Raw genomic sequence first — 14776 nt, 5'->3', positions numbered from 1 at the left:
GCGAAAACAAAATAAAAATTGGAATACGTTATTTTAGTGTCTTAAAAGTAGACTGAGGTATGAAGGGTTAACGTTACATCTTAGGATAATTGTTTGTCATGTTCTGTATACATACTAACATAATGGTATACTTAGTGTGGTTACTTCATGTGTACTAGCTATAAAATTAACGTTACATCACTCTTTTTCACTTCTTACTCAGTCAGCCAGAGTGCAGATATCACCATATATACACCTGAAATATCATCCATTTCTTCACTGCTGGTGCTGACATTGTTGTCAGCTACTGATACTGCTGCTGCTGCTGCAGCTTGTGGCGCCTGCTTCGATGAAAATAACTTTCTAATATCCATAACTATTAGTTTAAAACTAGTCAGGCACTAGGAAGGATCACTTCTTCTTCAGGGCAGGGAAGGCTACGCAGTACGCAGGCTACTGTCCCGCAGCGGCTGCCTCTCTGGTGGACTCCGGTACTGCACATTACTCCCGAGACGTTTAAAAAAAAAAAAAACATCCGGGGCTTTTCAGAAAACATCCGGGACTTGAGCCCAAGTAGCCACCCCTTAGCGCCGCCACTGCTCATTGTCATGGATGTATAATAAGGTTGTACTACGTTGCACTCCACCCCTTAACACAGAAATGTAAAACACTTTTCCCCTGAAATTCAGACCCCCACGCATTTACTTTGAAGGCAGGGCGCCTCTTGACTTCCGGTGTCCGCCATGTGTGTTGACGCTGCTTCAGTGAGTTTCCAGGCAGGCTTACTTATGTTCAACTGATGCGGTCTGGCGGAAGAAGGAGAAGATGAGGAGGGGGTGAGCGCTTTGAACTGCCCCAAGCAACGGGAACAGAGTGGGGTTTTTTCGGGAGGAAGGAAGCCGGATAAGAGTTGAACCTATACGTTTGTGTTTGACCGGGGTGTGTTCCCATCAGAGCTGCTCGTGTTGCCGCTCTTGCAGCAACAACTCTGCCTCTCCTGGTTGCAGACAAACAGTCTCTGCTGTCCAATGAATGGAGTTGCCTTTTGCCTTGTTGGAATACCACCCTACTCTGAAAACAACGTAAGTATACGGACGCCACTTTTATATTTATAATTATAAGTTAACATGCCTGGCCGTTTTTGTGTTTGGACAGGCTGAAGTGGTCAGAGAGCGTGATTTCCTAAGAGGATTAACACTAGTTTACATAGCCACTGTGTACACACACTCTCGGTGACATACTGTACAGAAACCAAGTGTTTGATCAGGGTTTTTCTGCAGCTTTTGTCCGCTATTGTTGACGGCAAATGGTGCGCAACCGAATGAATTTAGCGACTGCTTAACAAAAGTGACCCAGAGTCACATTTAACGCCCGGGTTGCTTCACTCTTTGTCCGCCCCTCGCTGCATATGGAGGCGGACAGCCTGTCAATAGAGCCCGAACGTCCCAAACAGGGATGGCTATAGGTTTCTATCGGTTGATTTCTAGTAATCAAGTCAAATGAGTCAGTTAATAAGCTCTATATGAAGATCAACTCCTTCTTTGTCCTATTTGCTGTTATTATACTCACACATACCAGCCATGAAATAGTACTACACATGGAGGGTGGATGTTTCTTAAGTGGTGATATAACAGCAGATGAAAAGATGGGGAAGTTTGACCTTTTAAGTCAATGAGCATCACAAGACTTCACAGCCAACAGAAGAAAGAAACTCCTTCATAAACTGTGCATACAACAATGGTTTGGTCCATTTAAGTCAAAAAAGATTTTGCACATCTTAACAGCTGTTTATATTCAGCTAAAATGATGGATACACCTGGTTTTCATATGTTTATTGTGTCTGATTATCTAAAAGTCGATTGAACGAGTCAGGTACATTAAATAGCCTAATACATATTGTGTGTGTGTGTGTGTGTGTGTGTGTGTGTGTGTGTGTGTGTGTGTGTGTGTGTGTGTGTGTGTGTGTGTGTGTGTGTGTGTGTGTGTGTGTGTGTGTGTGTGTGTGTGTGTGTGTGTGTGTGTGTGTGTGTGTGTGTGTGTGTGTGTGTGTGTGTGTGTGTGTGTGTGTGTGTGTGTGTGTGTGTGTGTGTGTGTGTGTGTGTGTGTGTCCTGAGGCTCCATGTGTGATGTGGTTGTGTCAGGGAGTAGCTGAGATATGTCCTTTGGTCCTTTACTCTTGCCACTGTGTCTTTCAGTGTTGCTCTTATCGTCCTCGATTGTTACTCTTCAATATTTAACTGACGGTTAGAAAATGTGTAGATTCTTTCCCCAGTTTTCCACTACCGTTGCTCCCTTTTCATCTGTTGTGTTTGAGTGTATATCCCCTCCAGCAAGGGATAAAGCTTCCTCTTCAGTGGTCACACTTTAATTTAACCCCTCTGGTAACATTTCCTTTAAATTCGTTAAATTCACTTTTCCATTTGCACGTTTTGTAGTTAAAAACTGTCGCCTTAATGAACAAAAAGTAATTAAACAGCATTTCAAAGTTTCTCAAATCCACTAGTATGACTCTCTAAACTGTTACTAGTAGTAGTGTCTCCTTTTATACAGACTTCTATGCTGACCCCACTTCGCTTATCTCTCTTTCATGCCTGACCTTTGACATCATGTCTCAGCCAACACCCAGCTTTCATGTAGCTTCCTCTCTCTGGATGTCTCGCTTGTCTTTGGCCACACAGAGGAGTTCTTGATGGCTGTTTTATTGTTCTGCAGATAAGCGAAAAAGCCAGAGAGATGCAAAATGACACTGTAAATAAGGCATGAAATACATTTGGTGTGTTAGTTAAGCTTCTGAGCAGCAGAGAGAGGAAGGCCTGAGAGTGTCTAGCAGTGATGATGATTTCCAGTGGGAGTAGTTCAATGTTGTTAGCAGGCCTGCGCTAATGTAGCAGTGCAGGATTTGTGGGTGAGATCAATAGAGGCAGGGCGGGGCAGAGGGCAGGAGCAGCTTTATGTCTATTGCTGCATTGTGTCACGTGAGGCTGGAGTATATGGATGATGGGAAACATGAGAGCGCTTTTATGAAAAATCTTGAGCAAGCTGGTCGATGTTATTTAAGCTCCTCGTTTGTCTGTGTGGCACGTATTTCCCTCTGATATTCTGCAGACTAATGCAGCATCATCCTGCCGTCCCCTGAGTGCAAACATACATGACATGCTCGCTATTGATGACTAATGCTCCTTTACCATTATCTACTTATCTTATCTGTTTTCGGGATTATTCCTTTGGTTAATAACAAAAACAAAGTAATGTATTTATCATTCCAAACCTTCAGGTATCCATATTTAGTATGATAGATAACAGAGAAAAATAGTAGGACATCTCCGTAAATTATATTGATACATTTACGGTGTTGCAAGAAAAAGCCTGTCTCTCAGGCACTGAGGAGTGTCTATACACTGAGGTTAAACCTGCTAATAGCTTCCTTACAGTAAAACACCCGAGCTTCAGACAGAGGCTTTAGTTTAGTTTTTTTTTTTTTTTTAATTTAAACTGTGGTTTTTCCTCTGGAAGTTTTTCCTTGTACGATGTGAGGGTCTAAGGTCAGAGGGTGTCGTTTTCTCAAACTGATATTCTGCACAAACTGTGCTGTTGTATTTGCTGTATAGTGTCCTTACTGTAAGGTAATTATTACATGTACAGCACTTTGGCTCGACCAAAAATCGTTTTAAAAATGTGCTATATAATTAAAACTTGATTTGATTTGATTAGTTTTAGGCTTTTAGTCCGATCTGAGCGCCAGCTGATCTCAGGACAACCACCTCAGAAAGTTCTCAAAGCTGAGACCAGAGGCCCCCTCAAAGTCAGCAGGTCCAGGATCAGCTCCTTTTCAAAGGCAACATTAACTGTAAGTGGCTGTATGATGCTGCAGAGGAGAACCTTACTGTGATCATTAGCAGATGGTTTCACTGCCTGGTTGGCACATAGCACAGACAATACTGCAACGCTGGGAATTTATGTGACTCCATGCTGTATACAAGTGAGTGAGGGGTCTGAACCTGAGGGGTACAGGATGAATCTAGTTAGTTATAAGGCAATTGGCAGTACAAAAAACCATGTTACACAATATTCTGATTTCGCTTTTCATGTTTTGCTCATACTCAGTTTCTCATGTGAAGCAACATCATTTAACCCGTTGAATTTATTCAAGAAAGTAATTCATAAACAATTACTCCTTTCTTAGACCACAATGAGCATCTTGATTCTGATTTAGTGAGAAAGTCATTATTATAATCCATTGTGTTCTAACAGATATGATGCAGAAGTTGTGTAACAACTAAAGTTACTCACTTTTTCAATTAACACTTTTGCCAAATTTCAAGCCAAAAAAAGCCAGCCCGGTTTGCATTGCATTGTGGGACAGGATTGCTCACAACCCTGAAAACCCCAATAGTACAAGCACACACAATTTAGTATTTCACAGGGTTAAACGAGCAGCACTCCCAAAACATGACAGGCATTTGGTGCACACACACACACACACACACACACACACACACACACACACACACACACACACACACACACACACACACACACACACACACTGTCTTTTTTTGAGTGCATTGGGTGGAGCTCCACCGCAAACACAGAAATCACAACATTAGTGTGTGTGTGTGTGTGTGTGTGTGTGTGTGTGTGTGTGTGTGTGTGTGTGTGTGTGTGTGTGTGTGTGTGTGTGTGTGTGTGTGTGTGTGTGTGTGTGTGTGTGTGTGTGTGTGTGTGTGTGTGTGTGTGTGTGTGTGTGTGTCTGCAGTGGTCCGTTAATGCAATTAAAACGTCTCTCACACCGTTCCACTCTCCCACCTCGACACCGTCACCCCTGCTGCATTCCTCCACTCCTCAAGACGACAGCTGCACCACCGCTCAAACCTCACATCCACAATCATTAACCTGGAGAGTGTGTGTGTTGACACACTTATATCACACGCACGGCCAAGCACAGGTGTTCACAGATTTAGGCACTCCAGTATGTTTACATCACACTTCACGGGTCACAGTTACAAAAACACAAAGATGCTTTCTGTTTTGGAGATCAAACTGGAGAACCAGCTCCATGAAGTGTCTGATTTGTCCTTCTCTCTTTATTGTTTGTATGAAGTCGTCCTTGATGCTTTACAAACAGCGTGCAGCGGGTGAATAGCGGGCGAAGGACATCAGTCATCATTGACCTTGTTTACTGTGGCAAGAGGGGAGCGGCTGCCGCTCTGCAAAGCAAGCAGGCATGTTTCTGTTGCTAATGGTTCTTTATTGATCTCTCTTCAGTTGGTCTCTGGCTCTGTAAGACTCAATGACATGAAATGTTTAAGATCTCTTGTGCATAAGCTTTTACTTCTAAAAATGCAGCCCGGCATATTCGTTATCTCTTAAAACTTTGGGATCCTGCCTAGATTTTAAAGTTCTGTTTTGGAATAGCTTGGCTACACAGCATGTGTACTCATACGGAGCTGTCCCGTTGATGTGTTGATGACGTTTACTACTTTTTGTTTACCTTCACTTACCGTTATCTGCTGATGCCCATTACTGATCTAATACCATTTTATGTCAAATAAAAGGAGGCCAGAGATTAATATGGCAATACAAGTAGTAGTAGTTGTAAGGTTTTAGTTCACTGTGAAGCCAATCATTCTAAGCATCACAGGGTGAGTAATTGATATAAAAATGTAAATGTTGTGACTGGCATTTTCCTTTCCCCTATACTTTTTATTTATTTTGATGTCTCGGTTTTCCTTCTTTTCAAAATATTAGCAGCACTTTGAGTGTTCCTGTCTATAGACGAGTCAGATCACAGTCCTCCTCTTGTGGTGCAGGCAGCACTGGTCCTCTGTATCTCGGCTGGATGGGTTTCATGTGGCGTCTGACTCGCAGGCACTGGGAGGTTTGTTGTGAAACAAAGCTTCTCTCAGAAACAGATGAGGGTTAATTAGATTCAGCCTGTTGATGGTCTGGTCTGCGTCAGTGCCTCTTTGTATATGTGTGCCTGCAGAGATGCTGTCGACGTGTGTTGTTCCTGTACAGGAACACATGATATGTGAGGGGCTTTGTGTTGTGTGATGCTCTGTACAAAGCAGGAGAGAGGAGCAGGTATGGTCTTGTTCTGAAATGCAGACTTGAGTCTGTATCTGTCTGCGTGATCGGCCTGAAGGCAGCCAGAAGGGGTTTGAATCAGGGTCAAGGTTCAGAGGTGAGGGCCCCCCCTCGTCACACACTTGGCCCCCAGTAAATAGGCTAAAGAGGCAGAAGGGGACCCTGTCACTGTGTGCGTCAGGGTCCACAGGGTTAAGCAGGGGCCGTTTAACTGATCTCCATTCAGAGGATCTAATCCTGCATCTTATTTTGTCTTTCTCGTGTCTAGATATGGACATTTTTTCTCAGAGTTCTCATCGTGTTTACATTTTTGCTAAGAGGCCCCGGACGATAAGAATGTGTGCAGAAAGCTGAATGCTGCACTGTGTCTCACTCCAATCAGCTTTTCAGGCTTTTTACGAACAGCAGGGACTGCACTGGAATGTGAGAGACAGAGAAGGAGGGGGTACGGAGGGAAAAAAGGGAAGAAGATAACAAAATATAGTGAATCTTGATGAGTCGGGGGGGGGAGAATGATGCCCGTGTGACAGCCAAAACACAAAGAAGCAATGGAAAGTGAAGACGAACAATCCTCTTGCGGGACAGCTGCCAAATTTCTCCCTGCTGTCGTGGCACAGGCGTGTGTTTACTGACATGCTGATCTCGGATGTTAAACTGATGGGTGATAAAGGTCAAGTCTTTTGTTTCATGTGCATAAAACATATATGTTGTGTTATTAAATATTATGCTATACAGTACTTTTGACTACTTTAAAGGTCCCATGACCTGGCCATTTCTACTGATCATAATTCCATTGTTGAGGTCTACTAGAATAGATTTACATTGATCAATGTTCCAAAATCACATTTGTTTCTCATACAGCATCTCTGTATAGTATGTGTATTCACTCTCTGTCCTAAAAGGCTTGTTGGAGCTCCTGCCCCCCCCCCCCCCCTCTTCCCTATGAGCCCACTGTGCTCTGATTGGTCAGCTCGCCCACTCTGTTCTGATGAGTCAACCACCGTTACAGCGGAACGTCAGTGGTTATGTTTTACAACGGCGTTTGTTAGCAACCTGCGTGCGTGCGTGCGTGCGTACACGCGCGGATTGGTCCATTTGGTCCAGAGTGACATCAACCTGCCCCGGAAGAAAAAAATTGAAAAAGAAAAATCTCCAACGAGGTGTTCTGGAGCAGCACAGACAGGTCTTTTCTGTGTTAGAAAAATGCAGAAAAAGCTACATAAGCAGGGGTGCACATAACTTTTTTGCCCTGGTTCTCAAAGGAGCACCTGGAGATGTTGCTTGGTGCTCATCCTTAAAATGAAATAAACTGTAACTTTTGAGGGGGGTTTTGACTTTATTTGCCAGACACACTGAACACACATGCAGAGGTGAACATAGAACACACATGCAGTGAACATAACCAATAACCTACCATAGCCAATAACAAATTAATGTAACTTATTTCATTTGTGTTGTTCATTCATATCTTATTTTACCTTAACATTTATTTATTTATGCATTTTTTTTGTATCTCCAGTTTTAAAGGATATTTTTGGTTACTGTCCTATAGTATACATTGGAATGATTTCAAACCTGTTTATCCCAATCATTATAAAGAAGTGCCTTGGAAATATGTGTTTACATAAATTGTGACCAAACCGTTTGAACTTAGACTAAAGTGAACTATCAAACACTCAGTCCTTTACCTCACTGAGCTGTAGTTATCAGCCTCTCAGTCTGACTGGAGAGGATTCTGCCTCCACATTATTGTAGAAACATCTTCTTCTTATATCCGTTAGAGCAGCTAGCACCAGATTCTAATAACAACAGCGCCGGTACCGGTGCACCCTCCCTCTCTCCCTCCCTCTCTCCCTTGCTCACTCGCACTTTGGCTGTGAGCTGCGGGCACCAGATAAGCCAACATCCCCCATTTTCATCACTTACAGCGCCAATCGCACAGGGCAAATGAAACGTGTAACCGGGGTGAAAAGGGTGTTACATTTACTTAATTATGAATATTGTTACATCAAAGCCGAAAATTAGGATGAGCACCAACGGTCAAAAATGTGTTTTCCTTCCCAGAGATGCCAGCGCAGCGCCTCCCCAGATCTGGCACCCTAGGCAAAAAGTTATAACGCCAGTGCTACGGGCCGGCCTTGAGTTCATATGCAACTCTATATCTTTCTCTCTCTCTCTCTCTCTCTCTCTCTCTCTCTCTCTCTCTCTCTCTCTTCTCTCTTCTCTCTCTCCTCTCCTCTCTTCTCTATCCTCTCTTCTCTCTCTCCTCTCTTTTCTCTTCTCCCTTCTCTCTCTCCCTCTCTCTCTCTCAATGTTGGTACGCAAATGCGCTTTTTTTCAAATGACCCGGTGCTCTTTTTTTGGCGGAGGTACGCATGCGCACCTGCGCACCAGTTATGTGCAGCCCTGTACGTAACACACCAGAAAAGCATATGATGGGACCTTTTAAAGAAGATATTACTTGATCTTCTAGTATGAAATTAGAGTTATGCAGTTAGAAAAGGGTATAATCCACTAGTTGGAGAATAATCACAGCATGCTCTGGTTTTGCAGCTCAGCTCAGGAAGTCATTAATCAGCAGAAGATGAGTTCTGGCGATGTTTGCTCACTGTACGTAACTTTCCGGGAGGTTCCTCTGGGGTTGTTTGTGGCCGTCGGCCAGCTAACGTCCGTCAGAGCCATTCCATCGGGGTTAGTGAGCTGACACACTGACCCCTGTCTGTACTTCCTAAAGAACCTGGGCAACAGTTTGTCCAGAGTCTCGGAGGGAAGGAGAGGGAGGTTGTTTTGACAGTCTGGCAAAATCACGGGATAGAGATTATGGGGAAGCTAATGAGAGCTGTGGATGCTGGGAAGAGATAGGGCACTGAGGCTTTCCTCATGCCTGCTGGTCTGTTTATATGCTCACCGAGACTCTCTTAAAAGATAATAATGTTGTGCTTGATTTGTTTTTGTTTGTACCAACAGTCCAGAATGTGGTCTCTCAGTATTGTACACAAGTTGCAGTTTCGAAGGAATTGTTTGACGTTTTGAGAGATAACTTTTATCTAGTTTTTTGCAAGCTCTAGATATAAGTGCATATCTGTACGCTATATCAACTGCCAAGTTTATCAATTGTGTTGTTGTTGTGATTTCTTGATGAAGCACAGAGACTTTCAGTGTTTCAACTATCATAACATACGCGAAAAGTAAATTATCGAGTTTATGTTAAAATTGAATGTGAAATGAATGTCCTTCACAATGCTAGGTTTTTCCTGCTGAGTTCTTAATTTGAATACTGCATCAAGCTTACAAAATAAACAAAGTGGTTTTGATACCTAGTTTCATCCACTCACACATGTAAATGTGCTACAATCCTTTGCTTGGAATCAATTTGCATTTCACAGCATCAAAGGGTTCCCTGTTTGATTACAACTTGGCAGTAAGCCCCTCTTTAATTCTGATTTTAAAAACTGGGTAGGTGCTGGGGGTTTCTCTCTTTTATACCCTAACATTTCCAAATTGCGAGCTTTCTGTGAATCTTAGAATCTTGTTTTTTCATTTCCCCGTGACTCCGAGTAATTGCTGTCCTGCTTTGCTTCCTCTATGTTACCTTCTTTGGTCATCTTCTTTCGGGAAACTCCTGTTTAGAATTGCAGTTGTTGCTGTCAAGTTTTATCTTATGTCACCGTAGACATTTTCATTTTTACCTGTTTTTATCATGGTTTTCTGAGTCTAAATGCCATCTTTAGAGCAGGAGTTTTTCATATGATTGTGCCATAAAAGGTTTGTTTCGGTATGATTCTTTTATATCCACTGCTTTCTTCTCAGTTTACAGAATGTATACTAATGGGACGGTATGTTTCTGTTAGCATTCCTCTTTGTTTTAAGCAGTGCCAGTGAGTCTTTCATCTGAATAACAGAGTGAAACCATGTGTGTGTGTGTGACTCATGTCAACAGTCCCAGTCCTCTGCTGTCCTCCCACTGGGCGGCCAAAACAGAGAGGCAACTGAGACCCAGTCCCCCTCGAGGTCTAACCCTTTTTTCTGGGGTGGAACAAGTCATTACACCAACAGTGGACAGTTCATTTCTGCGGGGTGAGTTTTAGACTCTGAGATGTTACCAACCCTGCATTAAAAGGCGGCTAACACAGAGTGACAGATGCTAAAGATGCAGAAGCATCAGCATATGGGTGTCATCAACACGTTTAATATCATAGAACGCACAGACACCAGCAGCATCTTTTTCCTCTAGAGATGTCCTTCTCTGCAGCCAGGCTTTACAGTCTGATTAGAGTAAACAGGAAGAAGCAGGCAGATGACACGATAGGGTAATTCTCCTGTATTCAAAACATGCCAGGCGGTATCTGTATACCATCTTTGTGCCACTGGGAAATGCCGAAGAGAGTTTGAGGTGGAGGATGTAAATACCATTTGAATTTAATCTCCATGTTTGTCTGTCCACCCAGTGTGAGAAAAGAAGCCTATGTTAATATCAGAATAATCAAGCCTCATAAGTCTTCCTTGGCCTCTTGCATCACATTTAACTTTGATTTGATTTGTCAGGAGAGACGGTTTAAAAAAAAAAATCATATATCAATTAATTATGTTTGCTTGAATATCTTTTGCCCACTGGCAGCATGTGCTCAGCACTTAGAGGTCAGAATGAACCCGAGGTGAGTCATGAGGGTGGGAAAACAGACTCAAATTTGGGACGGTCTAAGAGGAAGATCTTAGTGAATCCTTAAACTTTTATATTGTGGATCTGGCCAACTGTCAAGAATGTGTCCATGCTTCAGTAAAAGCAGCGTGTATAAACAAGCAATCCTCAGATATTTTCACATCAATAATCTACCAAGTATCCAGTCTAAACCAAAGATTCCCAGGAGACCACATCCTGTACGTGAGCACCTCAATTAGAAGTATTTTTTATTAAATTAAAACGACTCTTCGCTGCTCTAAGGGCTCCTTAAATGGTTCCTCTACACCCCCGGACTCTACTTTGAGAATTGCTGGACTGTACGATGGAGAACTTCCTCAGTGTTGTGTGAGCAGCGGTGCATGGCAGGAATGTAAAAACCAGATGACCTCAAATGGAAACTCCAGGGCTGGTGGAGGCAGGCAGGCCATCTCGCTTGCTCTAATAAACACCCAGACTCCATTCTGCAGTCCTGCTCTGCTTTTTCCCCCTCCACCCTCGCTGAGTTAGCCTCCCAACCTTGCTCAGCATTGCCTCCACCACGCCCCAAATGTTGGACCGCTGCCTGGTTTTGGGCCCGAGACACACGCTTTGGGTGCAGCTCCCATCTTTACCCAAGGAGAACAACGACGTCATCCTCCAGTCCCAAAGTTATACTTTTCTGTTAATTACACAGAGGCAAATATGAGCTAAATATATCTGGGTTTGTAGATGGGGAGCTGCCAAGAAAAAAGGGGGGCTCCTTCTGTCCTTGGCCCAAACGCAGACAAGGGGGCGGGGGGTGGAGCGAGTCGAGAGGCCTGCTGGAGCTCTGTGGTTTTCTGCTGCTGAAGCCTGCTCCTGAAAACAACCAGGAAAGAAAAAATGAGAGGGAGGGGGGGGGGGGCTCTTATTGCAGCGGAGCTCAGACGTGACGCTCTGATTGCTCCCAGCGGTTGTGGTCAGTACAGGGGGGGGGGCTGGGGGGTACAGTGCAAGAGAAGCAGGGTTAGCTTCTTGCCAGATGTCGTCATTGGCCTCATGTTATAAATGGTTTACACACATCAAGAGCCAGATGTATCAACTGTAGAGAAAGTACAGCTGCAAGCTTACCTGAAAAATCCCAGCCGCCGCCTCACAACTGACACAGCAGGATGTGGCAAACGGAAAGCTTTTGTCCGTCTCTGTGTCCATGTTTTTTTATCTTATCTAACTTGCAAGTTAGAGACCCCAGTGAATAATTGTCTAGGAAAATGATGTATACACTAGATTTTCAAAAAATTGTACATAAATATACACTACAGTGACATCTGCCGTCGTTTTTGTAAGACATTTTTTACTTCCGCATAAAAAAAGACCACCCGCGTTTGACGTCACATGAGGGAGAGCGGCCGGTCTAACGTATTAATAAACATGGATCACAATGCTAGTTTTGACACGGAAGAAGTTGAACATGTATATTCGTATGCATATGATGGACCACAACCTTATAACTATGAGCCTGCTAGGCGTCCAAGAGACCAGGAGCAGCCGAGGATTAGAAGAAATAACGGCCATCGGAGAGAAATTGAGCTGTGGTGTGAGGAGAACCAGTGGAGAACAGGGCAGCTGTCTTGGTGAGTGATCGGCGTTAGCTACAGAATGTTAGCTAACGTCGGTCACATCACAACATTGTGAAGTTAGCTATCATATATCAGGCTATAACTAACGTAGCATTGATAATATAGCAACGTTACTGGCAGGACTGTTGATACTGATCCATAACAGAAACTAATGCGCAAGTATCAGCCGTATCTCGCGTTACCTAATGCAACTCCACACTAGGTGCAGTGTACCGGAGGGGAGAGAGAGAGGAGCGAAGGGGGGGAGAGAGATATTATACGGTTTCCAGATAAACGTTTTGTTTGATAGGCCTCAGCTGTGGAGAGTATGTGCTGTAGGGAGGTGGATGGACCTCGCACAATGCACCCAGGAACGAAAGCTAGATCTGGTCCTTTTCCTGTTAGGGAAACTGTGGACTCGATGTCCTGACAGGCTGGAGTTTGATTAAATGATTACAAATTGGGAAATGCAATGTAAAATTCCCGAAAGAATACCAGCTCACTAAATCACAACCGCTCAAACCAACTACTGCCGCGGATTGGGCAGAGAAGAAGTCCGAGAAAGTTGCTCCCCCATGTGACGTAATATGACGCGTTTGACGTATGGCAGTTTTTAGTAGCAGAGCTCAAAACGGCTCCTTAGCCCTCTGAATTCCTGCCCTATGTCTCGTAAAACATATCAAATCCTGCATTAACTTTTTTAATTGTAATTTTCAGGCAAGGTTAAGCATAAATCTAGTAAAAAAAACAACCTGCAAGTTGCTCTTTAAGTTTGAGAACGCACTTTGAAAACCTGTTGCACCTTTAACTGGAACAGATTGGTTGGTTCTGCAAGCTCTCATGCTACTTCAGCACGATAATAACGCCATCAGTAGTATGTTCACTTTTGCAGTGCTCACTGGTTAAGTTGCTGAATTCATAATACAGTTTTACTGACTAGCTACCGATTTCCAGATTGAAGTAGTCAAAATAAAACATGTGTGAAGGTGTGGGAGGGTTAAGTTCTGAACCTTCACGCTCTGAAAAAACAACTGTGAAAACCGATTTCCAACCTTTTAATGAGCGTAAAGTCTCTGCCGTCAAACTTGTCACCCTGCAGGTTTGTTCTCATGCTCGAGCAGAGGCACCTTGTTGGTTCCCATGGCAACTGTCATTACAAAGGTGATGGGTGACAGTGATTAGGTGGAGGACGGGTGTCAAAGTGCAGACTGACAACCCAAAATCTGTATTTGTAGTAAGAAGGCCGATCTCCCGAAAAAAAGATCACTTAGCCCTATAAACATAAAGGTCACTTACCTAGCTGCAAATAATCATGCAGATAGTTTGGATTAGAGTTATTATATGTGACAGATATACCGCATCAGGATCATTTTCGGAACAGAAATACCAAAATATTAGATCTTTAGTGGATGGAAAGAAGACAAATATTTGTATAATGTTTTTAGTCATTTCTCATGCAAACAGGACAGAAGTAGCTGTTTATTCTTTTCTTTTGCAATGCTTAAAACCAAAACTACAGCAACTACAGAAAATAAGGTGAACAAAACAAGTAGGTTTCTCTCCTTTGAGTTGTTTTCTTGTTAATGTGACCTGAACATAGCTCTCCCCTGAAATAGACACTCCCTGCTAATTATGTTAAAGTAGAGCACCATCTCTCCACTTACTGCAGGGAAACATAATGGGTGTGTTATTCAGCTGTGGTTCTCTGTGTCAACACTCATTCTAACAGTTCTGATAAGTCTCTCTTGAATATAAAATGTTGCTACACTTTATGAAACACGGTCAAAGGCTTATGCTACATTTCCTCCCCCAACATAAACATGGCCACATACACGAATGCAAGTCTAATAGCATTTAATAATGTATCATCATACCAGGATTTGCATGAATGTGACCGACACGCATGGTAAATGTTTTAATGTGTGTTAATGCATTTATGAAGTCAGTGAAGGGGCTCTGATGAGGAGGTAATTAGAGTATCTCTGAGTAAATATGTGTCATTTCTCTTTCTTCGCCATCTGCTCCTCAAACTTCTTCACTCCTCTGCTTTAGATCACTCTCTGCCCTCATTTTTATTTCTTCCCCCGGTGTTCACTTTCCAACATCTGTTACCAACCCACCCTCCCATTCCTACTCTCTATCTGACTTTTATTTGCCTACGTAGAGGCTTTTCTCGCATATCCCACGTTCCCTTGGGGCATATTTAGTATGGTGGAAGCCGTAGGTTTTGTGTTATGAATGACAAACGCTTTTTTTGCTTTTCCGGTTGTTCTTGCAGTTTGCTTATCCAAAAAGATGTGGTCATGACTGAATTATGGCTGATTATATTTATACTTTATAGATATATATTTGAAACAGATCGGCACATTAAAACTAACCAATACTTCTAGTGTTTCTAAATAATTGAATAAATGTTATCAATTGATGGTATGGCAACATCTCTGGTTTCAGC

At 43.0% G+C, this 14776-nt stretch overlaps 1 protein-coding gene across 2 annotated transcripts in view; it reads left to right on the top strand.

Moving 5' to 3' along the window:
* The window catches only part of arhgap23a (Rho GTPase activating protein 23a), an 85908-nt gene that overhangs the window by 32049 nt on the left and 39083 nt on the right, over positions 1-14776 (top strand). Inside the window, exon 1 of one of the 2 annotated variants that reach the window (XM_079646523.1) lies at positions 549-1061. The exons of the other annotated variant lie outside the window; for it this stretch is intronic. Coding sequence (XP_079502649.1) covers positions 1008-1061 — 54 coding nt within the window. The 5' untranslated portion in view covers positions 549-1007. Of the gene's footprint in view, positions 1-548; positions 1062-14776 lie in introns of those variants that run through there. 2 annotated transcript variants of the gene reach the window in all.

The sequence above is a fragment of the Notothenia rossii genome (assembly GCF_949606895.1).
Source record: "Notothenia rossii genome assembly, chromosome: 8".
Lineage (NCBI taxonomy): Eukaryota > Metazoa > Chordata > Actinopteri > Perciformes > Nototheniidae > Notothenia > Notothenia rossii.
The sequence above is the reverse complement of the archived record's forward strand: the minus strand, read 5'-3'. Positions and strand labels throughout refer to the sequence as shown.